Raw genomic sequence first — 27,143 nt, forward strand, 5'->3', positions numbered from 1 at the left:
ACATATTACCACAATTTTATGCATGTCGGTTGAAACTTCAAGCTCAGAACTGCATTAATGATGAATAAAAGATTGAGGTTAAAAGTTTTAGCACAGCAAAAATTACTTGTGTATCATTATACAAAAGAAAAATTAATAGGTTTATATTTAAATCATTTGCCTACCAAGTTAACCATTTTAATTAGAAATGCACCAAGTATTGTTCTGTCTGAGTTTTGATTTAGTGGTGATCATACATATTCTACTCACACATGAATTATTTCTCTGCTGAAGCTTACAGTCATGGATCAACTTTGATCTCTTGTTAAATCAATTTTTATGTTAGGTTAGTTGGAATTTGAACAGCTATATATGCTGAAATATATTCTATCAAAACTGCATTTTTTTATTATGGTGCTCACTCACTACATAAATTCACTGCCAACAGTAGCTCAGTGCCAGTCCAGCATTGAGGTAGTTGGGGCAGTGATAAGGGTTCTTCAATTGACATTAGACTCTCTTTGGCCGGAGAAGGAAAAATAAATCTACCATTATTGCTGCATCAGAGACCATTAAGTGACCTTTGCTGAAGACTATACCTGAACCTCATGCAAAAGCAGGATTAGACTCAGTTGTGATGCCCTCTGCAGTCAGATAGCTTTTCACTGTCTTGACTCACACATGAAGAATGATCACTTTAGTTAAGTACCAAAGATCAAACTATGTCAGAAAGACAGTTCTTTTCTTTTGTTTGGGGGTGGAAGGGAGTGGAGGTGAGGTAGAATGCAGGAAGAGGGGAGTTGGTGGAAGGAAAGAGGAGGAAGGGGAAGGAGGAAAAAGAGAAAAGCCAATTTATTAATAGTAAAAGTGTCTTTAAGGTTGTTGGGTCTTAATTTGTCTTCAGACACTAAAGACATTAAGACAAAACAATTGAAGGCAACTGCACACCCCAAACCTGATCTCTTTAAATATAATTATTGAATAGGTACAGTTGAGAAAAACAAGGTTATGCTCCAGAATGCAGCTACTAATCTACTTACAACTTCTCAACATGACAAAGTATCTTTTAAAATGTCGTCTCCTGTATAAAAAGCCGTGAAAATACTTAAAACAGTAGCTTTAATGTGCACACTTCCTGGACATTTTAGCTTATAGAATGCCATGCTGCAAGCTACTTTTATGTACACAGATAAAAGTGTTGTGACAGAAGACCGTCTGCAGGATTTGCACAATGTTTTATAACCATGTTGTGAAGCTAAATGGATTTTAGCTTCCTCCCCATCAACAATATAGGTCTGGCACCAATCTTGGGATGAATGCATTTCATATATACTGCAAATACTAAGCATCTTTCAACTTTGTAAAATTGTATAGTAGAATAGTTATAAAAGGAATAGAATGAAATCCAAATGAGATAATTTTTGAAAATGATTGAAGTTTCAGCAGAAGAAAGGACTCCCAGAGTTTTCTTATTGCCCAGAATAAGAAGGCCTTGTCAATCACGATTAAGCTTCTAGAATCGGAATCCCTTTGAAATGCAGCTGTTTCTTCTTTAATTGTGGCAACGGATACTGAAAAAGAGAGAAGACCAGCCTTAAAGATGAGTAAGGAATACAAAACAGCACAGGATTAGCTTCAGAGTTCAAAGGTCACTAATTACACTAAGGAGTTCCCAGACACACTGAAAACACAAAACAGGTCACCTACCAAACTGGAAACAGACTCTGCCTTCAAAAAATCTTTCTGAAGTAGTAGATTTCCAGACATGACCAAAAGCAACTCAGTGGGATCAGCTGACCACAAAAGGTAAAAAGTATGGGCTTCTCTCCTGCCTCCTTTGTCTCCTCAGAGGCCTGATGGAGGGAAAACGAACCCTGCAGATGGCATCGGCCTTCCCATTTGTTCACTTTTTCTCCCCCAACTGGAGGCATGGCAATTATGGAGGGAATATTTCAAATATAAATTAGCACAGAATTTATCTGGCTTTCAAATCCCACCCCCTAATCCATCCCTTAATTAAAGACTGGAATATGTTAATAAGATACCTATATTACCATGATATCAATTTAGTTTGCCATTCCTAACCTACATTAAAAAAACACTAAAAAGAATATTCTATTTAATTTACATTAGGCCTGTGGCACAGAAATCATACTGAAATGCAGATTTGGAAAAAAATAGTTCCCTTTCAAATGGTAAACAGCATTGAGTATCTGTATATAGTTACAAAAGGCTTTAAAATCGTATTGCTCATATATGGCAATACTGAAATGTTAGCCTGAAATGTTTTGTGCAAAATGTATATCATTCTTAAGTAAGTATATTAATTTGCAGACAACAGGGACAATCTGGTGAAGGTTGTCAGCATAGTGTTTGTGCAGACATATATTTCATATATTGCTTTTGTAAAACTTGAGAGGAAATCATGAAATCAGTACAATAGTTGGAAGAACAATATTGAATTAATACATTTGTTTCACCTTCATCACAAGTTTATGGTCAAGTCATCAACAGCTGGTACTAAGTATTGCTTAGACTGGCAGTAATTGCCTGACTCACAAATGTTCATTCATCAATGGTTGCTCTCTGCATTTACAATATGCTGCCCAAGTAACTATTCTTAAGATGCCAACTCAAAATCAAACTGTGCTCTGAGTTTTTAATCATGATGGAGGCAGGGCCAAATTTGTTGGCCATTTTGTAAACGTTGGTTGATATATCACTAATAAGGTAGAGCTTAACACCGCAAGATTTCTTTTCAAGTGCCCCTCTTTTAATTGCCTGAGAAAGGAAGTAATAACAGAATAGCTGTTAAAACTTGGCCCTTAATTATTGGTTGATTTTAAACATCACTACATATTTACCTTGGGAAAGTGTGTTTCTTGCCTATTTTGGTATTTTATTGTGTGGATGACAAAAAACTGCAAATCATTAAAGTATGAATAAATCCCTGGAGATGTGTTCAGTGTTGTTCGTTTGGATTGGATAGGTGCAGAAATAACTTTTCTGCTATGTCAATGATGGAATATTGGTTCATACCCACAATTCTTCACAAAATGAGTTTGCAGTCTCATTTGTTCTATCTAGCTGTGAGTTAGGAGTGGAAACTTAGAGCTTTGCCACAGGCAGGAAGAAAGAGTGAATAGACAAGTGTTTCTGATGTGTTCTTGCACAATTCTTGGAAGCCGGCTATGGAATCACATTTGTAGTGTTCTGGAATAAGCTTGTGTTTGAAACGAGTGCATTGGGACAAGACATTCGAATAAAATAAGACAGGTACAAAATAAAACAAAGGTGAGTTTTGACACTACTTTCCTTAGGATTTGCAATTCTGGTGTAGGGTGATGTTGTTTTTGAAGTAGCTGGATTGTTCAAATACTAATCAACCATTAATCTAGTGTATGGTATGTGAAGCTACAGTTTGAGCAATCTTCTGCTTCTTGGTGAAAATGTTTGATGCGTATCACTGTCATACAATGCGGCACCCAAATACCTTCTTTTAACAATAAATTCAAGTTAGAGTGAATTATAGATTAACTACTTCACTTAAAAATATTAACATTGGGGCAGCATGGCGGCACAGTGGTTAGCACTGCACTAGAGACCCGGGTTCAATTCTGGCCTTGGATGATTTTGTGCGGCGTTTTCACATTCTCCCCGTGTCTGCGTGGGTTTCCTCCGGGTGCTCCGGTTTCCTCCCACAGTCCAAAGATGTGCGGGTTAGGTTGATTGGCCAAGCTAAATTGCCCCCGAGTGTCCCAGGATGCGTAGATTAGAGGGATTAGTGGGTAAATATGAGGGTTAGAGGGATTAGCAGGTAAACATGTAGGGATACGGGGATAGGGCCTGGGTGGGATTGTTGTCGGTGCAGACTCGATGGGCCGAATGGCCTCATTCTGCACTGTAGGGTTTCTATGGTTCTATGTGCAGGTTAGGTGGATTGACTAAGTTACATTGCCCCTTAATATCCAAAGATGTGTAGATTAGGTGGATTAGCTATGCTAAATTGCCCCTTAAGTGTCCAAAGATGTGTAGGTTAAATAGAGTAACCTTGATAAGTTTGTGGGGATATGGTGGGGAAAGAGGGCCTGGGCAAGATACTCTTGTCAGAGAGTCAGTGCAAACTCGATGGGCTGAATGGTCTCTCTACACTGTAGGGATTCTATGATTCTAATTATGTGGGGAGATTACAGATAGTTCCAAGAAAATAGGGTGGTGACAGTAGGGGACTTTAACTTTAAAGTGTATTTATTTATTAAATAATTTTCCCAACATTGACTGGGACAGCCATAGTATTAGAATCGTGGATGGAGAAATTTGTTGAGTGTATTCATGAGGAATTTCACATTCAGTATGTGGATGGCCCGGCTAGAGAGGGGGCAAAACTTGACCTCCTCTTGGGAAATAAGGAAGGGCAGGTGATAGAAGTATTAATGAGGGATCACTTTGGGACCAGTGACCATAGTTCCATTAGTTTTAACATCGTTATTGAGAATGATAGGTCTGGCCCAAAAGTTAAAATTCTAAATTGGGACAAGGCCAATTTTGATGGTATTAGACAAGATCTTTCAAAAGTCGATTGGGGGAGTCTGTTGGCAGGCAAAAAGTCAGCTGGTAAGTGGGGGTATTTCAAAAGAGTATTAACCAGGGTTCAGGGTAAGCACATTCCTTTTACAGTGAAGGGCAAGGCTGGTAGAGGTTGGGAACCCTGGATGACTCAGGATATTGAGGCCCTGGTCAAGAGGATGATGGAGGCATATGATATACATAGGCAGCTGGGTTCAAGTGGATCCCTTGAAGAGTATAGAGGGTTCAGGAGTAGAGTTAAGAGAGAAATCAGGAGGGCACAAAGGGGACACAAGATTGATTTGGCAGATAAGGGAAAAGAGAATCCAAAGAGCTTCTACAAATACATGAAGGGCAAAAGAATAACTAGGGAGAGAGTAGGGCTGTTGGGCCGAAGGGCCTGTTTCCATGCTGTAAACCTCTATTTCTCTATGACCTCTTAAGGATCAACAAGGTAATCTATGTGCGGATTCACAAGAGATGGGTGAAATCCTAAATGAATATTTATCATCAGTATTTACTGCTGAGAAAGGCATGGATGTTAGGGAACTCGGGGAAATAGTGATGTCTTGAGGAATGTACATATTACAGTGAAGGAGATGCTGGAAGTCTTAAAGTGCATCAAGATAGATAAATCCCCAGGACCTGACGAAGTGTATCCCGGGATGCTGTGGGAGACCAGTAAGGAAATTGCGGGTCCCTTAGCGGAGATATTTGAATCAACCACAGCCACAGGTGAAATGCCTGGAGATTGGAGGGTGTCAAATGTTGTGCCTTTGTTTAAGGAGGACTGCAGGGAAAAGCCTGGGAACTATAGGCCGGTGAGTGTTACATCTGTAGTGGGTAAGGTATTCTGAGAGACAGGATCTACAGGCATTCAGAGAAGCAAGGACTGATTAGGGACAGTCAGCATAGCTTTGAGAGTGGAAAATCATGTCTCAAAAATTTGATTTAGTTTTTTTTTGAGGGGGTAACCAAGAAGGTAGATGAGGGTCGTGCAGTTGATGTTGTCTACATGGGCTTTAGCAAGGCCTTTGACAAGATACCACATGGTAGGTTGTTGTATAAGGTTAAATCTCATGGGATCCAGGGTGAGGTAGCCAATTTGGTACAAAATTGACTTGATGACCGAAGACAGAGGGTCTTCTTAGTGGTTGAAAAGAAAAGGGCGGCATGGATAAGTTGGGCTGAAGGGCCTGTTTCCTCTATGACTTACTTTGACGGTGGAAATACAAATCTTCAATTATTCTTTAAAACATGGGGACTGGAAAATTATGTGTAAATTCTTCTTGAATTTCTTGTGATTTGCAGTTGAAACAAAGAATATGTATAGTAATAATAATTAGAATTACACTGTAGCCCAGCTTTCCCAATGTCTTAGTGATATTATCAGTGATTAGCTGTATCAAATAGACCAGAAAAGTCTCACTTTATCCATTGATTAGCTGAAACATTGTGATCAGGAAAGCTCCAGATTTATTCCATGGTCTGACTGTGATGGCTGATCCCCGCTGAGATGAGGATAGTGACACTACAATTGACAGGGAGGGAGTGAGGAGTAGAATACAAAATCTATCAAAGGTTCCTGGTCTGGACCTTCTTTCAACACACATGTTGGCAACACGCGTGTGAGACGTTGAGGACCCGATGAATAAGCTCCTGCCACTGACAATAATAATGGTGATTTCGACAACTTGCTGGAGGGTACCAGTGGAACTCTGTCCCAGTGAGTCAAGTGTATTTGACAGAGCAGTGGAGGAGAGAAATCTTCAGAATTTTACAACTTGTCGCATTTAGAATACAATAGTGTTTCAATCGAGTTTTTCATCATGTTTTATTAATCATATTTACAATTTTTAACACTGGTACATCACCTGATCAAACTTTACCATAAAACATTTATTTTATACAATTTGAAATAGATTAGCTTCTTGAACACAGCTGAATATTTAACTAGTGCAATTTTTAAAAAAGCATTGAATTATCAAACCAGTTATCTTTGTTTTGAAACATTTGGTCCATATATCTACTCTCAGTTGAATTAGGAATTCAATGGCCTGCTGGCCACAGGTGCATCACCTTTGGAGTTCCAGATGTAGTACTCGGAAGAAAGTAGTTCCTTGGCTAGAAAAACAAAAAAGGCACTCAGTTAAAAGAGGCATATTGGTCATATTTCAATGGAATGCAGAACTCAGGATTAACACACACTGACCAAAGAAAATACATTCATTTGTCAAAAGTAATTGCAACTCAACAGAAGTATGGCATTATTAAAAAACTAATAATTTATGAAGTTGCAATAAATTGGCAATTTACATAAGTGTCAGTCTATATTCCATTTGGATATAGAAGAGCCTCTTCACTGACTAGTTCGAAAGCCCCATTTAAAAATAACAAAAGTCAGCCATTTAACTGTGCTTTTGGCCAAGAAATGATATGATACCAAAGGGAGAATTAGATAGCTGGCTTCCAGCCATCTGTCAATGCTACTTTTGAGCTGCAACTGTCTTGAGTGGGAGATCTGGAACAGATGACTTCAAAATCTGGAGCAGGGAGAAGCAAGGCAGTGTGATAACCCCCATACTATTTATAATCTATCCGATCATGACTATTCACCTCACTAAAGATCATCATCATCATATCCTCCCTCTTCCCCCTCTGCGTTCAAGATACTTGACCTGTCCTTCAATGTTTCCAAAACAACCAACACCTGGTCAGCCAAAAATTCCACCTCCCATACACGTTGGAGGGACTCTGGAATACATTGAGTACTTTCTTTACCTTGGCAACCACCTCACTCAAAAGGCCCCCATTGATGAGAAGATCCAATGCCAGATCAACTGTGCCAGTTCAGCTTTCTACTAACTAAGGCAGTAAGTATCTTATGACAAAGGCCTCGGCAAGTCAGCAAAAGTTCTCCTGTACAGAGTAGTTGTCATCACCATTTTTCTGTACTGCAGTGAGACTTGGACTATGTATCAGCAACACACAAGTTTTAAAAATGCATTCAAGGAATGTGAGCTTTGCTGGCTAGGCCAGCATTCATTGCCTATCCCTAATTACCCTTGGGAAGGTGGTGGTGAGCTGCCTTCTTGAACTGCAGTCCATGTGGTGCAAGTACACCAGAAGTGTTATTAGGGAGGGAGTTCCAGGAGTTTGACCCAGCAACATGAAGCAATGGCAATATATTTTTAAGTTAAGATGGTAAGTGGCTTGGAGTGAAACTTCCAGGTCGTGGTGTTCCCAGGTACCCTTGTCCTTCTATATGGTATTGGTCATTTGTTTGGAAGGTGCTAAGGAGTCTTGGTGAGTTCTTGGAGTGCATTTTGTCGATAGTATACAATGCTGCTACTATGGTGCGCTGATGGTGAAGGGAGTGAACGCTTGTGGAAGGGATGACAATCAAGTGGGCTGCTTTGTCCTGGATGGTGCCAAGTTTCTTGAATGCTGTTGAGGCAAGGAGAGAGTATTCCATCACAATCCTGATGTGCCTTGTAGTTTGTGGATAGGCTTTGGGGAGTCGGGAGGTGAGTTGTTTGCTGCAGGATTGCTAGCCTCTGACCTGCTTTTGTAGCCACAGTAGTTAAATGGCTAGTCCAGTAGATTTTCTTGTCAACAGTACGCCTAGGATGTTGATAGTGGGGGTTTCTGTGATGGCAAAGCCATTAAATGTCAAGGGGCGATGGTTAGATTCTCTCTTGTTGGAGATGGTCATTGTCTAGCACTTGTGTGGCAAGAATGTTACTTGCCATTTGTCAGCCCAAGCTGATATAGTCCAGGTTTTGTTACTTTTGGCCATGGATTGCTTCAGTATCTGAGAAGTCACTAATGGTGCTGAACATTGTGCAGTCAGCAGTGAACATCCCCACATCTTATGATGAAGCAGGTGAAGACGGTTGGGCCGAGGACATTCCTCTGAGGAACTCCTGCAGTGATGTCTTGGAGTTGGGATGAATGACCTTCAACCACCACAACCATCTTCAGTTGTATCAGGTATGATTCCAATCAGTGTAGAGTTTTCCCCCCCCCGATTCCCATTGACTCCAGTTTTGTTAACTTCAGTCAAATGCTGCCTTGATAGCAAGGGCAGTCACTCTCACCTCACCTCTGGATTTCAGTTCTTTTGTCCAGGTTTGAACCAAAGCTGTAATGAGGTCAGGAGCTGAATGTAAACTGAGCAACAGTGAGCAGGTTATTGCTGAGTAAGTGCCGCTTGATTGCACTGTTGATGATCCCTTCCATCACTTTACTGATGATCGCAAGCGCATTGATGGGGTAGTTCGATTTGTTCTGCTTTTTGTTACAGGATAGATACCAATGTTGTAGCTGTACTGGAACAGCTCGACTAGGGGGCATGGAAGTTCTGGAACATGTCTTCAGTACTATTGCTGGGATATCATTAGGGTCCAAAGCCTTTACAGTAACTCGTGCCTTCAGCTGTTTCTTGATATCACTTGGAGTGAATAGAATTGAAGACTGGCACCAGTGATGCTGGGGACCTCCGGAGGAGGCCAAGATGGATTATCCACTTGTCTGGTTGATGAGTGTTGCAAATGCTTCGGAATTATCTTATCAGCACAGATTTGCTGGGCTCCTCCATCATTCGAGGATGGGGATATTTGTGGAGCCTCCTCCTCGAGAGAGAAGTTTAATTGTTCACCACTACTCATGGCCAAATGCGGACTGCAGAGCTTAGATCTGATCTGTTGATTGTGGGATCGCTTAGCTCTATCACTTATTGGTTGTTTTTTGGTATGCAAGTAGTCCTGTATTGTAGCTTCACCAGATGGACACTTCATTTTTAGGTATGCCTGATGCTGCTCCTGATTTGCCCTCCTGCATTTTTTATTGAACCAGGACATACCCACAGGATAATGATCGTGCTGTCTTCAACATTATTTGTGAGGTATGATTCTGTCAGTATGACTAAGTCAGACTGTTGCTTGACTAGTCTGTGAGACAGCTCTCCCAATTTTGGCACAAGCCTCCAGATGTCAGTAAGGAGGACTTTGCAGGGTTGACATGGCTGTGTTTGTTGTTGTTGTTTCCATTGTTTAGATCGATGCTGAGGAGTGCATCCATAGAACATTACAGCGAGTACAGGCCCTTCGGCCCTCGATGTTGCGCCGACCTGTGAAACCAATCTAAAGCCCATCTAACCTACACTATTCCAATATCATCCATATGTTTATCCAATGACCATTTAAATGCCCTTAATGTTGGCGAGTCCACTACTGCTGCAGGCCCTTACTACTCTGAGTTTCATTCTTTTTTTTACACTTCGTAACAGATGGATATATTTCAGAGGACATTTAAGAATCAACCATTGCTGTGGGTCTGGAATCACATGTAGGCCAGACCAGGTAAGGATGGCAGGTTTCCCTCCCTAAAGGACATTAGTGAACCAGTTGGGTTTTTAATGACAATCATGGTTATTATTAGGCTTTTAATTCAGATTTTCTATTGAATTCAAATTCCACCACCTTCCATGGTGGGATTCAAATGCGGCACCCCAGAGCATTACCCTGGGTCTCTGGATTACTAGTCCAGCGACAATACCACTATATCACTCATACTAGAGATATTCCATCAGCAATCTTCCATATTCAATGGTAGGACCACCAAACAAATGCTAGCATCCTCTTGAATCAAGCGCCACAAGAATTCAGGCAAAACCTCGGCAAAATCAACTTTGATGGACTGGACACTCTATCTGGATGGCCAAAAAGAGTCTCCCCCACCAGGTCCTGTTCTCCAAATGACCAAAATTCCAGGGGAGGACAAAAAAATGAACATTTCAAAGACACTCTGAAGCTCCCCTTAAAGTGTGTCAGCAGCGGCATTAATAACTGGAGAAGCTGATGCATAATCGATCAAGGTAGAGACAACTTGTCCTTCACTCACGCCTCGAGTCACAACATCTCAATGATCAGGCAAAGTGGCAACAGAAAAGGAAAGAATAGGAAGTAAATCCTACTATTCCGATCCCATTAGCTTGTGGGATGCCCTGCTTCATGTGCCCAAAGACCCATGGGTTGAGAATTGATCTATTCAGTCACATGAAGACCCATGGCAGAAACTCTTGACCATGAATAGACATCATCAGCAAATTGAGGGACAATGGTCAGTGACGATGGTATATGATACAGGGACAGCAAAGAACCTAAAATGTTTACAAATTGGGGTGAGGGGGTGAAAGAGTGAGGATCAATAATTCTACCTACCATAATAATTAGATAATGATTAAATCTTGCAGCATTTTTTATGTTGAATCGGACTTATTTCATCAGGCAATTGCAAGTCTTGTGCCATGACAATATGAATGGACATGCCAATATTCAGCTACGTAAAAGCAGGCAAGACTGACCCCTGCAGGTAAAATCTATTCTGGCTAGAAGACAATTAAAAAATGTTCATGGCTCAAATACAAGAAAACAATTGAATCTTACATGTGATGATTCTGGGCTTTGCTGACGAGTACACTTGCACAGAATGTTGGTCCACATAGCAACCAGTCAGTGTATAATCTGGGATTCGAAAGTAAAGCTGGGACGATAAAATAGAAGCAAGAAAGTAAACGATTAACTTATAGCTTCAGGACAAAATGAGACCACTCAGGTTTTATTATCCTGTCAAAGTCTACTTTGAAAACTTTCCACTATTTAGCTTGTTTCCTATCTAACCTCAATTGCCACAGTGAATTTCTTCTCCAGCCAGCTGAACTCTAAATACCTTTGTAATTGGGATATTAATAAATCAGCTGTTCAACAGGTTCAGTGTACTCAGCTAACTATAGGATAAGAGATTAACTCCAGTCCAAGTTACACGCCTTTTCTATTTTTAGCTGTTAGATATGAAGGATTTAAGTTACCACCTCATGTTGAAAGACGTGAATTACATTTTGGGTATCTCATTTCAAGCAGATTTTCTGAAACAAATCATTGGATTCAGTTAATAAGATTATACCTTGTTTCCTAATACTAATCCAACTTAAAGTTAACCACCACAATCACACCCCATTATACCATCCCCCTCTCACCTCTGCATTTTCAGAAACTTGAATGGATTGGCACTTTTAACCAGCTTGTCTTCATAAAGTTCTATCTTGTGTGCTGCACTGAATAGGTTTCAAATTAGCCTACAAAATCTATACAAACAATGTATTATGGAGAAATAAATCTGCATTTTCTTGGAATAAATTACATACTTAACTCATTGCTCTGTTTAAAGTTCTTGTTCATTCTAAGTTTGTGTAGTTATACATTGCTTAATTAGAGGTTTCCTTTGAACGGACAACGTTTGAAGTGCTTATTGTATCATTTGATGTTGTTCAACTTATTTGAACAGTTAGCTCCCTTCTAAGGTTTTTTGGAAGTTAGTGCAAACACTACTAAACATTTTAAACAACCTTATAAATACATTAATTCCTATTGTAAATGAACTCATTTAGACATCCTTTATCATATCCTACAAGAGACGAAGTTATGTTGTCCAAGATTGTGTAAAAACAGGGAAGAACCACTTTATAAATTAACTTTTCAAAACCAGAGATAATTAAATGATTGTGTCCAAGTATCCAAAAGGCCATCTCTGTTACATATATCTCCCTATTCTAAAGTTTGGAAACTACTAATCCACTTATTTCAGTCTACAAAATGTGAATTTTGTGTGTTTCAGGAATTAATTACATCTAGTCAGAACTTACAGCAATTAATGTTTATATGAAAATCAAAGCAATGTTCACGGTTTGGAATTTTGATCACTGTCTAAAAATGATTTTGATAATCTAGCTAATGGCAGTATTTAGTTTGTCCATTAAGCAAAGTTTTAGCTGAACATTATTTTTATCATTTTGAATTCAGGAAGCTGAACTGCCTGAAATTGTCAGTGTGGCATTAGTAAAAATTGAGGGGATACATACAGTTTTCATCAAAGATAATGACAAGTGATTTTTGATTACAACATTCTTAATGCTGTAGGTTTTTATAGCAGAGTGTGGTTTAAAATGTAGCTGCAGTCACCAACTGAACAGATTTTAATAGGTGGTCAATGTATCTACTAGTTATGGCAAATGTTCCCCCATTGAATCTTTTTGTACTCACCCATTACAAAGTGTTGCAACAATTGTACAATTATCAGTAAAACATATTGTTTGACTAAAAAGGAACAGGAACATTACCCAAATTGCAAGCTTTCTTTGCATAATCTGAATTACTTTAAATGTACACATTTTAAATCTTAACTTCTTCAAACGACAAGTTGAGATAATCATTTTAAAAGTAAAGTATCAATCTACAAACCTTAACATATGCAGTAAGTCCAGTGCAAAATGGATCAGTTGGCTGCATGGAATGCTTTGCAGGGAACATTACTACACCAGTTAAAGATACTTCCAAAGATTTAGGGAATTTCTGACCTAAACACACACAAAGCCAACAGCATTTGCAATATATTCATAATACTAAATGCATTAAAATACTTTCTAATATTAGAGAAAATATTCTTATTGATTCATCAAAATAGTCGATCTCAAAATTAATTTCCATTGTCACATCAACCAAAATTTCTATATAAAAAAATCAAATTTAAGGCTTTCCAACAACTTTACAGGTCAATAAAGAGCACAGAAGCTTCAACTTTCCAAAGGGTTTCCTGTTCCATTATAGAAAGTTAGCTCAATAGGGGGGATGATCAGCAATGTAAACTGAGTTGAGTGATTAGAAAAATCAGGCAATTAACCTCTATATTATCATAGTAATCTTTATTAATCCAACATTAGGAATATGCTAGAAACCAGTCAAATTATAAATATCTGAAATCAGATAAAAAGTTCTGAACTTTTTAAAATGGAAAACAAAATAAATTGGCTTTATTATGCGCAAGGTACAGGGAAAAGGCAGATGAATAACATTAAACCATGATGCTCTTTTGGAGAGCTGGTGCAGACACAATGGGCCAAATGGCCACCTTCTGCACTGCAACAACTCTATATTCAATTACTTGTTCAATAAACATATACCAACACGTAGAGTATAATTCCTCTAATTGTTGAAGGGAACAAGCACAGGTGAATTTGAAGCATTTTTTGAAGTTATTATAAATTAATCTGCTGTTTGTGTTATGTAAGGGGAAGATCCAAAGATACAATTCTTCCCCGACTATAAAACAAAGTAATGCTAAGATGACAGGAAATGCTCAGCCATCCTGAGTACACAACTCCATTTATGTTTGGACAATTTATCTCATTCCACCCTCACAAATAATCTCCTCTCTGTGTCAACAAGCAGACATCTTGTGAATAATAAATGTGTAATTTAATAGTGACACTGATGACATTGCTGTGCAAATAGCTCCACTAGAGCACAGGCCAATTTGAAGTCACCAACATGCTGGAAATGAACTTAAGGCATCCCCTGCATTTTAAAAATGTTTCCTCCACTGCTGGACTACTGAAACATATTGAGTGAATGGCACACAATTAAATGGTTCATAGATTTGGGCATTAACGTGTGGTATATAAATTGTGGACTGTACAAAGAACTTTCTATTTATTAGTAAAGTTGGAATTGCTGCAATCATAGAGGGAAAATCGAGTTAGGTTTCCCTGTGTCACACAAGTTATTAAAAGTAGTTCCATTGATGACTTTGCTAGTAGCTTCAATGATGGATAGTTGAACAATATGTTAACTGATCTGTGTGATTAAATGCAAGGTTAATTTCTTTATAGTGAAGGCTAACATTTTTTTAAAAACGTTTCATGAATGACTACAGTTAATCTTACAAAAGAACTTTTGTTTCTTGAATAAAATTGAAGTGAAACAGAACAGTTGAACTAACCGATGACCCAAATTAGTAAGCTTTTTTCCCGCGACACCTCCAGCTGCCCGTGGCTCACCTTACATTCAGCATGTGCTATCGGACCCCTGAAGAGAAAAAGAGATTAGCAAAACCAGGTACATTCTGAAGCACCTGGAATTCATGTCTGTTTCTTTATTTCAAAGGATTTAAATTTTCTTTTGACTTCCTCCAGGAATAATATGTTTAAACTTATGCTTAAACATTTGTGGCACTTAGTGAATTGGAGAGAATTCAGCCAATACAACAAAATTAAAGGGCGGCACGATAGCACAGTGATTAGCACTGCTGACTCACAGCACAAGGGAACCATGTTCAATTCCTGCCTTGGGTCACTGTCTGTGTGGAGTTTGCACATTCTCCCTGTCTCTGCATGGGTTTCCTCTCACAGTCCAAAGATGTGCAGGTTAGGTGGATTGGCCATGCTAAATTGCCCGTTAGTGTCAGGAGATTAGAAGGGTAAATATGGGGACAGGGCCTGGGTGGGACTGTGGTTGGTGCAAACACAATGGGCCGAATGGCCTTCTTCTGCACTGTAGGGATTCTATGATGATTCTATGAAAAAATAACTAAACAAAATAAAAGTCCAGTATGTTTATCCTCAATAACCCCATCGCTCTGAATTTATTGGAGTTCTGCTGATATTCCAATGATTGTAGACTGGAGCTGATTAGTAGTGGCAATTTTTAAGGCTGCTTTCTACACTCAAAATAATCTAAATAACATTACATCCTTTGCTAATAACTGCATAATATTGTTATATGAAGATCATAATGATGTATTAGGCAACGTTTTGAATTAGAAAACCTCAAAATCTTGATTTCCTTTCATAAAGTGGAATTCTACAATTTTGTTTAGTGATTATTTAATTCAGTGTGGGCATAAAGCGTAGCAACCACCTTGGGAAAATCGTCGACAGACTGAGCTCCTATTTGACTTCTAATGCATGTCCAAGTGGGACTGCATTTTCTGACCCTTCCACTTTTGCAACTATTCCATAGCACGTAGTTGAATTCTAAGGATGTAAACAGAAACCATACACGATTTTCTGTGTGGGCAAAGGTTCCATTGACTTAATCTTGTCTTTAATGAATTGGAATTTATATGAAAGATGTTAAACATTCTACATGCCCTCCAAAAGGACAATTGAATTTCAAGCACAGGAACAATGCACACAACTGGAAGATGGACTATAAATGGCTAAAACATTGCAAAGATTAACTTAACTATTGAAAAGAACCAGAGAGAAAATGTAATTACTGCTGAAATTATTTAAGAGTTAAAGAAAAAATATAAAAGATGTTGCTGTTTTATTTTTGTAACCACCTACTTTGTATCTAGACTATAATGAAATGCATTATTGGGCCATGCAACCCTTTGGAATTTTGTTAAATTCAGAGTAGTTATAACAAAATGAAATATTGTTGGATTTTTAAAATCACTGCAAACAAAATGAAAACATACCATACTCTGTGTAAAGGGTAATAGATAGGATAGTCATAGAATTCAAAAATGGTTACACTTGGGAAAAATAGCTTCCAATAATTTTGTAGTAATGGAATTAATATTTATTTAAAGTGTAAAAATAGTTAGTAAAACTATTTAACAGTTTGGACATGAATCAATCTGGTTAATGTAACTGGTATCTCTAAATGTCAGGCTTGTTTGCAGTGGTTCTAACTACCTATTTAAATTACTAAAGAAAATCCCTTGGATAAACAGTCCACAAGGAAAGTCTGTATAGCCTGTTCTTTTATATACAGAAGGGAAAATTCACAATGTTCAGAGGCAATTCACCAAGGAAACAGATTCCGAGGTCCATGCATTGTAATAAAATTTCATCTGTTGTACAATGAGATTTATATCACAGTTGTAATTTCAGAGCAACTAAGGTACCTTCACTTGCAATTGAATATCCTAATGCAATAATATTTAAGTGTAAATGTCTCACTGGTAGTTTATACTTTTACATTTTCACTAGTCCCACTTGAGAAGGGACTCCACATTTACCAAATCATCTGTACCCAGATTCCTAAACTCAGCCTTTCACAAGATCCAACTCATTCAGAATCCCACTGCTCGCATCCTATCCCATACAAAGGTCACTCAGATATTATCTTCATCAATTTGCCATCTTCACCAGAAATCAGACAAAGTGCCACAAAGCAAACAACTGGGTAATTTACCACACTGCTTACAATTTGCTACCTCTCCACAAGTTTTCTGGTTATTTGCACTCGTTCTCAACATAGACCTCTCAATGGAACATAGAACAAGAAGTCCATTTAGCCCCTTGAGCCTATTCTACCATTCAATGAGCACCTGTTTCCCCTCCCAGTCAGACATCATCCTAACTTACACTAAGAAATAGGAGCAGGGGTAGACTTCACAGTTCATCCAGCCTGCTCCGCTATTCAACATGATCATGGATGATCCATTTTTCCAATGCTCCCCATATTCCTTAATTTCCTGAGAGGTTAAAAATATGTCTATCCCAACCTTAAATATATTCAACAATGGTGCATTCGCAACTATCTGGGGTGGAGAATCCTAAAGATTCACAACCCTTTGAGTGAAGGAACTTTTCATCTCAGTCCTAAATGATCGGCCCGTTATTCTGTAACTGCCACCTGCCACCCACTCACACACCCCCCCCCCCCCCCCCCCCCCCCCCCACCATGTTTTGGATTTCCTGACCAATGGAAACAATCTCTCAGATTGGCACTGCGTAAATCATTCCTGAAGCTGTCACTTGCGTTACCTGTTGAAGAAGGGAATGTGAGCTTCACAATATTCAAATCCATTTTTGACACTTTCATGTAGTTTCAGATTAACTGCAATCTTTACAAGTTGCTCTTCTTCCTTCATTTGATAGGAGCCAAGAATTGGAGGGATTGGTACCTGCAAACAAACAAGAGGGGTCATGTTACTTAACTGTTTTCCTAAAAGTTAACTACATTAATTCAGATGACTATTTAGTTTGACAAGGAAGGACAATTTGTTGTTTTTGCTCAAATCAAGTTGGAATTTTTTTTTGTCAACTTGAAAGATTCTGAAAATTCAAAATAAGCCAACTTGAATGCAGGGAATCTGAACTAAAGATATGGGGAGGCGGGGGGGGGGTGTGTGTGTGTGATTCTCCCATCCCGCTGCGCTGCTTTTGTAGTGTAGCGGGCCGGGAAACTCTAGCGGAGGCCATTTCACGGGCTCCCCGCTGGGCGCCACGGCCTCCACGCGTCTCTGGCAGCCAGATTTCCAGCACCGTCAGCTCTGGGCCGGAAATTGGCGTGGAGCTGCATAATATATGCAAATACTAATTTGCATGCATTTTAAATAGCATTAGCCGGTACAGAAATTGAACACCCGCTGTTGGCGTTGCTCTGCATCACTAACTAGCTGTCCAGCTAACAGACTTAATAAACAGTCTTTGGCTGCAGGCTGCATTAAGGTTTGCGACTGACAGCTAACAGCTTCTGGGAAACATGTACCTACATATTGGTCCAATTCAATAATGCCACGCATACGATTCTGTAACATGATGCATCTGAGAAAAGTCAGCACAATTAAATACACAAAAAAATCCAAGATAAATAATTGACACCCACTGAGGGTGTCTGCACATTTACAATAATTAGTTGAGGGAGAAAACTGAAGTGAATAAAGAAAAGACTTCGATTTACATAGCATCCTCTTTGTCCTCAAGGTGTTCGACAGCACTTCACAGCCAACAAAATACTTTTGAAGTAAACTCTCTGTTATAAAGTAACCAAATGCAGCAGCATATATGCAATAGGAACTACAAACAGCAGTGTAATAGATCGTTCGGTATGTGTTCATGACACATTGCTTTGGACCCATGGCACTCTGACTTTGAGGGGAGAATGCTACCTCTGAGACAAGGTTGACACCTGAGAACAAAATGAATCCAAGCTAAAAACTGACAATCCAAAGCAAGCTAAATTCGATTCCACTTTAAAGAAAATGTCACTTTATCTTTTTTAAAAAATCGCTTATAAAGAAATCGTGCTAAATTCACTTTTTGCTTTAAATTCAATAAATATAATATATTCTTACCTGTGAGGTGTAGCAGCAGAGTTTAAATACATCTAATGGTGGTGTGAAAGGAAATTTGTATGGCCCATTGAACAGTGAATCATCCATATCATCAACACTGTTAAAAGTAAGGATAGTGGAGTCAACTGCACTGACACACGGGTGCACGAGGATATCCTGGAGAGGAGACCCGTTGATGGGTAGATTCAGACTTACTGTAACAGTTGGCATTATTCCTTCTAGATCACACTAAATTGGAACAAATACAGCAAGTCAGAAACAAAAGCATATGAAGAAAATTAGAATTGAGCACTTTCTTTAAATAAAAGAAAGCAAACATAGCCGAGTACTTGCAGCAAAAACTCCCAAGGCTGAATAAAGACAATATACAGATGCTCTTTTCTTTCTATCTGCATATTGTCTTTTTTCGACCTTGGAAGTATTTGTACAGGCGGTTCAAACCTTGGGCTAATATCTGTTTGGAAAGACAGCATCGCTGGCAGTGCAGCACTTGACTGGCACCATCTTTGGATATGGGCTTTTGCCCTTGGGTGGGGTGAATCAATAATGTTCGCACTCTAAAACAAGTGTGTCACCCACGCAAAGGAATTTTCATTTGAGTGAAAGAGATGCTACCTGCCAGAACTCTCATTTTCGAGTCCTAATTAACATAAAAAGGGTACCAATAAGTAGCGGAAATTTTATTCATGAAACTAAACATGAAGCTGTAACTTAATACATATCCTTTCATTTATTTACCAGTTGTTAGAATTCAGCAAATAGGGAGAAATGTATTGAAATTTACAGTTGTAACAAAAGTATTTTACTAAATAAATGAGGAACATAAATGTAAAAAGAAAATCCCTCTCTATGGTGTTTCCATATTAAAAATTTAAATGTTCTTAAAATACAAGACAGCCTTCCTTATTTCAGTTGGAAAAGTGATTTCTAAAACCGGTTTACTGTACATGAACCTCACCTTACATGTTACAGTTCCATACTCCTGCCACACGTCAATGACATCTTTCTTGTCGTACTGCATGGATGTAATCTGTTCAGTGACACATACATTAACCTGTGGTTTCCCTTTGTATACACCAGGCTTCCAGGCTGGTTGCTTTTGTGCCTGCGCTGAAGAGATTGCATTCTGAGGAACAAGGCTGCCAGACAGGGTCTGCATTAATCCAAAATCAGTTGCTGTTGGAGTCCCCAATGGGCAAGCATGCATCAACATAGCAGGGAGCTGCGCCATTTTGGTAGCAATTTCTGATTCATTTCTTTGTCCCATGTGTAAAAAGGCCATTAACCCTGTGAGTAGTGCAAATGCAGGAGAAATTCCACGTAGAGACATTAAAGATGGGTGGGGAGTCAAAGACTGTTCAACTAAAGGAAGACAAGCATAGAGGATTGCATTTTGTGTCAATACAAGGACAGGCCAAAGAACGCCATCTCCAATTGCAACTTCATAAATAGATGTCCTATTTATTCTGCAACAGCCATCCCTGTGTTCCACAAAGTTCTTATCCAGATCAGTCATACCGAGCTCAGCTAACAGTGCATTTAGGAAGATCTTGTCTTCTGGTACCTCCATATAGCTTTCTCCATTGAAAATTCGGGCTCTTTTTTCAACTGTTGGATATCGTCTAGAAAAAAAGGCATGTTTTTTTCTTCAATAATGATCAGTAAAAGTCAATTTAATTGTGAGCAACTAGTTTAAAGCAGTGCTTTATGTGCCTGATGAAATTATACAAAATGCAAATAATGGGTGTAATATTAATGCAAAAGAGGCTTTTTTATTATATTTTAAGTGCAATAACAAAACTTGCAAATTCAACTTGATTTTAAAATTTCTGTACCTATTTCCTGTCCCCCATCCCTACCACAGTAACTTTATTGGCTTTAATGTCAATACACCATTGCACTTTTTTTTTTAACTGGTTTGAAACTATTAGTATTGCCCCCAGTATGTAGGCGGCAAATTTACTGAGTAGAAACAGAAAATGCTGGAAAAACTCAGCACATCTGGCGACATCTGTGGAGAAAGAAATGGAATTAATGTTTCAAGTCCGTATGACTCTTCTTCAGAGTTTCTGAATTACTTTGGGAAATCCTGAGCTCATGAAAGCGGCTGTATTAATGTAAATCATTTTCTCCTTAGCCAAATGAATCATAAAATAATATAGCATAGGAAGCCATTTGGCTCAGTGAGTCTGGCGCTGGTAGACAGTCCCACTCACTCACTCTTTTCCCAAATTTCTGCAATTCTTCCTCCTTCAAATATTGACACAATTACTTTTTGGAGGTTGCTACTGAGTCTGTATTGACTATCCTAACTGGCAGTCCCTTCTAAATCCTAACCACCCATTCCATGAAAAAGATTTTTCTTGTCCTGCCTTCGATTCTTTTGACATTTAAATCGGTGTCCTCTTGTTATCAACCCTCAACCACTAGAAACTTTGTTTCTATTTACTCGAAGACCATCATGATTTTAAACACCTGTATCAAATTCCTCTTCAGCCTTCTATGCTCCGAGGAGGCTTCACCAGTCTTTCCATATAGCAGTGATCCCTCATCACTGAAACCATCTACTAAGTCATTCTACTAAAAGGTTCTTGATCAATAAAGGGATCAATGGTTATGGGGAGAAGGAAGGAGAATGGGGATGAGAATCGCATCAGCCATGGTTGAATGGCGGAGCAGACCCAATGGGCTGAATAATGTAATTCTGCTCCTATATCTTATGGTCTTAAATCGTGCCTGTACCCTGTCCTTCCTACTATGCTTCCTAAAGTGCAGTGACATAATGGAACATAATGCTCAAGCTGTGGCCGAGCTAGTGCTACACATAGATTTTACATTCTATGCCTCCATTTATAAAGCCCAGGATCCCCTATGCTTTATTAGCTACTTTGTTAACCTGGTTTCCCGCCTTCAAAGATTTGTGCACATAAACCCCAAGATTTCTCTCTTCCTGCAGCCTCATTACAATTGTACCTGTCAGCATGTATTTCTTTTCACCGCCTTATCCCTCCCAAAATGTAGCACCTCACACTTTTCTGCATTGAATTTCATCTGCCATGTGTCTGCCTATTCCTCTCTCTCCCCCCCCCCCCCATCTATAATCGCTTGAAGTCTGTTACTGTCTTCCTCAGTGTTTACTATATTTCCAAGTTTTGTGCCATTGGCAACTTTTGAAATTGTGCTCTGTAGCCCTAAGTCCAAGCTAGTAATGTAAGTGGTGGTTCTAGTACAAATCTTGTTCAAGTCCACTATACCATACGCCTCTCTTCCAATCGAAAAACAGCTATTTACAACTTTTTCTATTTTTTAAACTTCTTTTATCCATGCTTCTACTTCCCTTTTTATCACATGGGCATAAAATTGCTAACAAACATATTTTGAAAGTCCGTATACGAAACCTCAATTGCACTGTGCAGTATCTGACATAACCAACATCTACATTTAAGTCTCATAAACAAATAGAAAAGCATACATTTCAAAGTTAACGAAATACACTTTTATCAGGAATGGTTCAATATCAGGAAGTACTGGTCGAGTCAAAGCCTAATCCATTACATTTGTAATTTGGTATAAATGGTATCATCTCCAAGTTATTTATACTTGAAATAGAAAGATATAGTTGAATATATGAATATATAATCAAATATAGTATTGTTACCAATTACTTTACATATATATATATATATAATATATATATATATATATATAAACTGGAGGAATTCATCACCCAAGTTGAACTGTACTGTTAAGTTAAAGTATGCGATTTCCTCGAGGTGTTCCTCACAGTTATGCCCATACTTGCATTGGCCTGAGTAATTTACACATTACAAATATCAAAGCAAATTACATCCCTTTTCATTTTCCTCTGAGAATGTGGTGTTCCTTCATTCCTGGCCTATTGTGCATCCTCCACTTCACTCCATTAGTGGCAGCTGTCTTGGCTTTAACCTCTGGAATTCACGTATCTTCCCCTTTCATCAAGCTTTTAGTCACCTATCCAACGTTTGTTTGGCTCAATTTTTGTCTTGAATAAGCTCCTTTGAATCAATTTGGGTCGCTTGCCCGTTAATGGCATTACACAAATTGAAGTTGCCAGAAAGCCACTCAGCTTTCTAGGCATCACTTGAAATGAAATATCATTTCAAGTGGACATGGGTGGCATTGTGGTTAACACTGCTGCCTCACAGTGCCAGGGATCCGGGTTCGATTCCCGGCTTGGATCCTGTCTGTGTGGAGTTTGCATGTTCTCCCCGTGTCTGCGTGGGTTTCCTCAGGTGCTCCAGTTTCCTCCCACACTCCAAAGATGTGCGGGTTAGGTGGATTGGCCATGCTGGGGTTATGGGGATAGGACCTAGGTGGTATTGTGGTCGGTGCAGACTCAATAGACCAAATGGCCACCTTCTGCACTATGAAAATTGAAATAAAATGAAATTTTCTCTTCGCAAACAAGCAGAGGTTTTTAAACAAGAGCCTAGAACTGATTAAACGACTATCAAAAAGTTCTATCCATCCAACCTAACCTTAGTTAATGTGCAAAATATAATATTTTAACATTATGAGAGCATTATGTTTCCAGTACTCGATACCATTCTAGAGGTTAGTACTTCATACTTGTTTATTTGCATAACATGTTTCGCTAAAACTACATTAATGTCCGAAAGTCTCCTTTGCTATTCAGGGGACAGCATTATGATGAAGAACCGATCCTGGATGATTTATTCATTCAAGAACAGCTTCTTCCCTGCTGCCATCAGACTTGTGAATGGACCTACCTTGCATTAAGTTGATCTTTCGCTACACCAGGGGTCTCCAAACTTAAGCCCGCAGCGGGCCACATCCGGCCCGCAGTTTGGAGACCGCTGAATTACATCATTGTGTTTACCGTGTTCTGAATTCCAACTCACAATTACTGTTGGACGACATTTATCATAAAGATGCTGGGATTCTCACTGAGCAGGAATACTTTGTTGGGATACATATAGCTAACCTAAATGACCAACACGGATAGAGACAAGTAACATTTCGCACTAACGATTACCGTTGTTTAACAAAAGACGTTGGAGCGGTCTCCAAACTGCGGGCCGGTTGTGGCCTGCGGGCCGTAGTTTGGAGACCCCTGCTCTACACCCTAGCTATGATTGTAACATTATATTCTGCACCTTCTTTCCTTCTCTACGAATGGTATGTTTTAAGACCATAAGACCATAAGACATAGGAGCGGAAGTAAGGCCATTCGGCCCATCGAGTCCACTCCACCATTCAATCATGGTTGATTTCAACTCCATTTACCCGCTCTCTCCCCATAGCCCTTAATTCCTCGAGAAATCAAGAATTTATCAATTTCTGTCTTGAAGACGCTCAACGTCTCGGCCTCCACAGCCCTCTGTGGCAATGAATTCCACAGACCCACCACTCTCTGGCTGAAGAAATTTCTCCTCATCTCTGTTCTAAAGTGACTCCCTCTTATTCTAAGGCTGTGCCCCCGCGTCCTAGTCTCCCCTGTTAATGGAAACAACTTCCCTACGTCCATCCTATCTAAGCCGTTCATTATCTTGTAAGTTTCTATCAGATCTCCCCTCAACCTCCTAAACTCCAATGAATATAATCCCACGATCCTCAGACGTTCATCGTATGTCAGGCCTACCATTCCTGGGATCATCCGTGTGAATCTCCGCTGGACCCGCTCCAGTGCCAGTATGTCCTTCCTGAGGTGTGGGGCCCAAAATTGCTCACAGTACTCCAAATGGGGCCTAACCAGTGCTTTATAAAGCCTCAGAAGTACATCCCTGCTTTTGTATTCCAAGCCTCTTGAGATAAATGACAACATTACATTTGCTTTCTTAATTACGGACTCAACCTGCAAGTTTACCTTTAGAGAATCCTGGACTAGGACTCCCAAGTCCCTTTGCACTTTAGCATTATGAATTTTGTCACCGTTTAGAAAATAGTCCATGCCTCTATTCTTTTTTCCAAAGTGTACAACCTCGCACTTGCCCACGTTGAATTTCATCAGCCACTTCTTGGACCACTCTCCTAAACTGTCTAAATCTTTCTGCAGCCTCCCCACCTCCTCAATACTACCTGCCCCTCCACCTATCTTTGTATCATCGGCAAACTTGGCCAGAATGCTCCCAGTCCCGTCATCTAGATCGTTAATATATAAAGAGAACAGCTGTGGCCCCAACACTGAACCCTGCGGGACACCACTTGTCACCGGTTGCCATTCTGAGAAAGAACCTTTTATCCCAACTCTCTGCCTTCTGTCTGACAGCCAATCGTCAATCCATGTTAGTACCTTGCCTCGAATACCATGGGCCCTTATTTTACTCAGCAGTCTCCCGTGAGGCACCTTGTCAAAGGCCTTTTGGAAGTCAAGATAGATAACATCCATTGGCTCTCCTTGGTCTAACCTATTTGTTATCTCTTCAAAGAACTCTAACAGGTTTGTCAGGCACGACCTCCCCTTACTAAATCCATGCTGACTTGTCTTAATCCGACCCTGCACTTCCAAGAATTTAGAAATCTCATCCTTAACGATGGATTCTAGAATTTTGCCAACAACTGAGGTTAGGCTAATTGGCCTATAATTTTCCATCTTTTTTCTTGTTCCCTTCTTGAACAGTGGGGTTACAACAGCGATTTTCCAATCCTCTGGGACTTTCCCTGACTCCAGTGACTTTTGAAAGATCATAACTAACGCCTCCACTATTTCTTCAGCTATCTCCTTTAGAACTCTAGGATGTAGCCCATCTGGGCCCGGAGATTTATCAATTTTCAGACCTTTTAGTTTCTCTAGCACTTTCTCCTTTGTGATGGCAACCATATTCAACTCTGCCCCCTGACTTTCCTGAATTGTTGGGATATTACTCATGTCTTCTACTGTGAAGACTGACGCAAAGTACTTATTAAGTTCCTCAGCTATTTCCTTGTCTCCCATCACTAGATTACCAGCGTCATTTTGGAGCGGCCCAATGTCTACTTTTGCCTCCCGTTTGTTTTTAATGTATTTAAAGAAACTTTTACTATCATTCCTAATGTTACTGGCTAGCCTACCTTCATATTTGATCCTCTCCTTCCTTATTTCTCTCTTTGTTATCCTCTGTTTGTTTTTATAGCCTTCCCAATCTTCTGACTTCCCACTACTCTTTGCCACATTATAGGCTCTCTCTTTTGCCTTGATGCATTCCCTGACTTCCTTTGTCAGCCATGGCTGCCTAATCCCCCCTCTGATAACCTTTCTTTTGTTTGGGATGAACCTCTGCACTGTGTCCTCAATTACTCCCAGAAACTCCTGCCATTGCTGTTCTACTGTCTTTCCCATTAGGCTCTGCTTCCAGTCGATTTTTGTCAGTTCCTCCCTCATGCGCCTGTAATTACCTTTATTTAACTGTAGAACCTTCACATCTGATTCTGCCTTCCTTCTTTCAAATTGCAGACTGAATTCTACCATATTATGATCACTGCTTCCTAAGTGTTCCCTTACTTTAAGATCTTTTATCACGTCTGGCTCATTACATAACACTAAGTCCAGAATAGCCTGTTCCCTCGTGGGCTCCATCACAAGCTGTTCCAAAAAGCCATCCTGTAAACATTCAATGAATTCCCTTTCTTTGGGTCCACTGGCAACATTATTTACCCAGTCCACCTGCATATTGAAATCCCCCATGATCACTGTGACCTTGCCTTTCTGACATGCCCTTTCTATTTCGTGGTGCATTTTGTGCCCCTGGTCCTGACCACTGTCAGGAGGCCTGTACATAACTCCCATTATGGTTTTTTTGCCTTTGTGGTTCCTCAACTCTACCCACACAGACTCCACATCGTCTGACCCTATGTCGTTTAGTGCTATTGATTTAATTTCATTTCTAATTAACAAGGCAACCCCGCCCCCTCTACCCACCCCTCTGTCTTTTCGATAGGTTGTGAATCCCTGGATGTTTAACTGCCAGTCCTGAACCCCCTGCAACCACGTCTCTGTGATGCCTACCACATCATACCTGCCAGTCACAATCTGGGCCACAAGCTCATCTATCTTGTTCCGGACACTGCGGGCATTTAAATATAGCACCTTTAATTCCCTATTGACCGTCCCTTTTTGTTTTCGTAGTGTGGTGGACCTTGGTCTACTGAGCCTTTCCAGACACTGTGTCATATTTTGTGAGATGGGGACTATCGTAACCTCTCCTGAGTGCTGTCTTTTCGTGATTTTTTGTAATCCTAAGCAGCTACGCTTCCCACTGATTCCTTCACCTCTTGGTTCCCTGACTTTCCCTTCCCCCCCAATCTCTAGTTTAAAGTCCTATTGACCACCCCATTTACTGTTTTGTCTGTATAGCGTGCAAGGAAGGACTTCTTCAGAGAGTGGTGCAGGCTCGAAGGGCCGAATGGCCTACTCCTGCCCCTATTTTCTATGTTTCTAATACTATTCACGGCGTTCCCCCCATACATGTGACAATAATAAATCAAATCCGCACTTTCCACATCTTTTACCTAGACAGCTTCACGGATGTTTCACCCTTCTCGAGCCCCAGCAGCCAAACCGCCCGAACACTCATTCTTGCGCCAAGCCCAGCGACATTAAGGCTGAAACAGGCGCTGCTGCACTGAGGAAGCCCAGCCACAGCCTGCAGCTGACCGGCGCCAACCCGCCGAGGTCAGAGGGCAGCGCC

General features: G+C 39.9%; 1 protein-coding gene across 1 annotated transcript; it reads right to left on the reverse strand.

Moving 5' to 3' along the window:
* Positions 1 to 836: 836 nt before the first annotated feature.
* On the reverse strand, positions 837 to 27,127 carry ap5m1 (adaptor related protein complex 5 subunit mu 1). Its single transcript, XM_078233861.1, has 9 exons — positions 26,965 to 27,127; positions 19,433 to 20,096; positions 18,475 to 18,702; positions 17,162 to 17,301; positions 14,383 to 14,468; positions 12,846 to 12,961; positions 10,995 to 11,091; positions 6,625 to 6,669; positions 837 to 1,550 (listed from the first exon to the last, which is right to left on the reverse strand). The coding sequence occupies exons 1-9, from the start codon at positions 27,027 to 27,029 to the stop codon at positions 1,321 to 1,323; spliced, it is 1,671 nt and encodes a 556-aa protein (XP_078089987.1). The 5' UTR covers positions 27,030 to 27,127; the 3' UTR covers positions 837 to 1,320.
* Between the last annotated feature and the right edge of the window lie 16 nt (positions 27,128 to 27,143).

Source organism: Mustelus asterias, chromosome 18 (assembly GCF_964213995.1).
Source record: "Mustelus asterias chromosome 18, sMusAst1.hap1.1, whole genome shotgun sequence".
Classification (NCBI taxonomy): domain Eukaryota; kingdom Metazoa; phylum Chordata; class Chondrichthyes; order Carcharhiniformes; family Triakidae; genus Mustelus; species Mustelus asterias.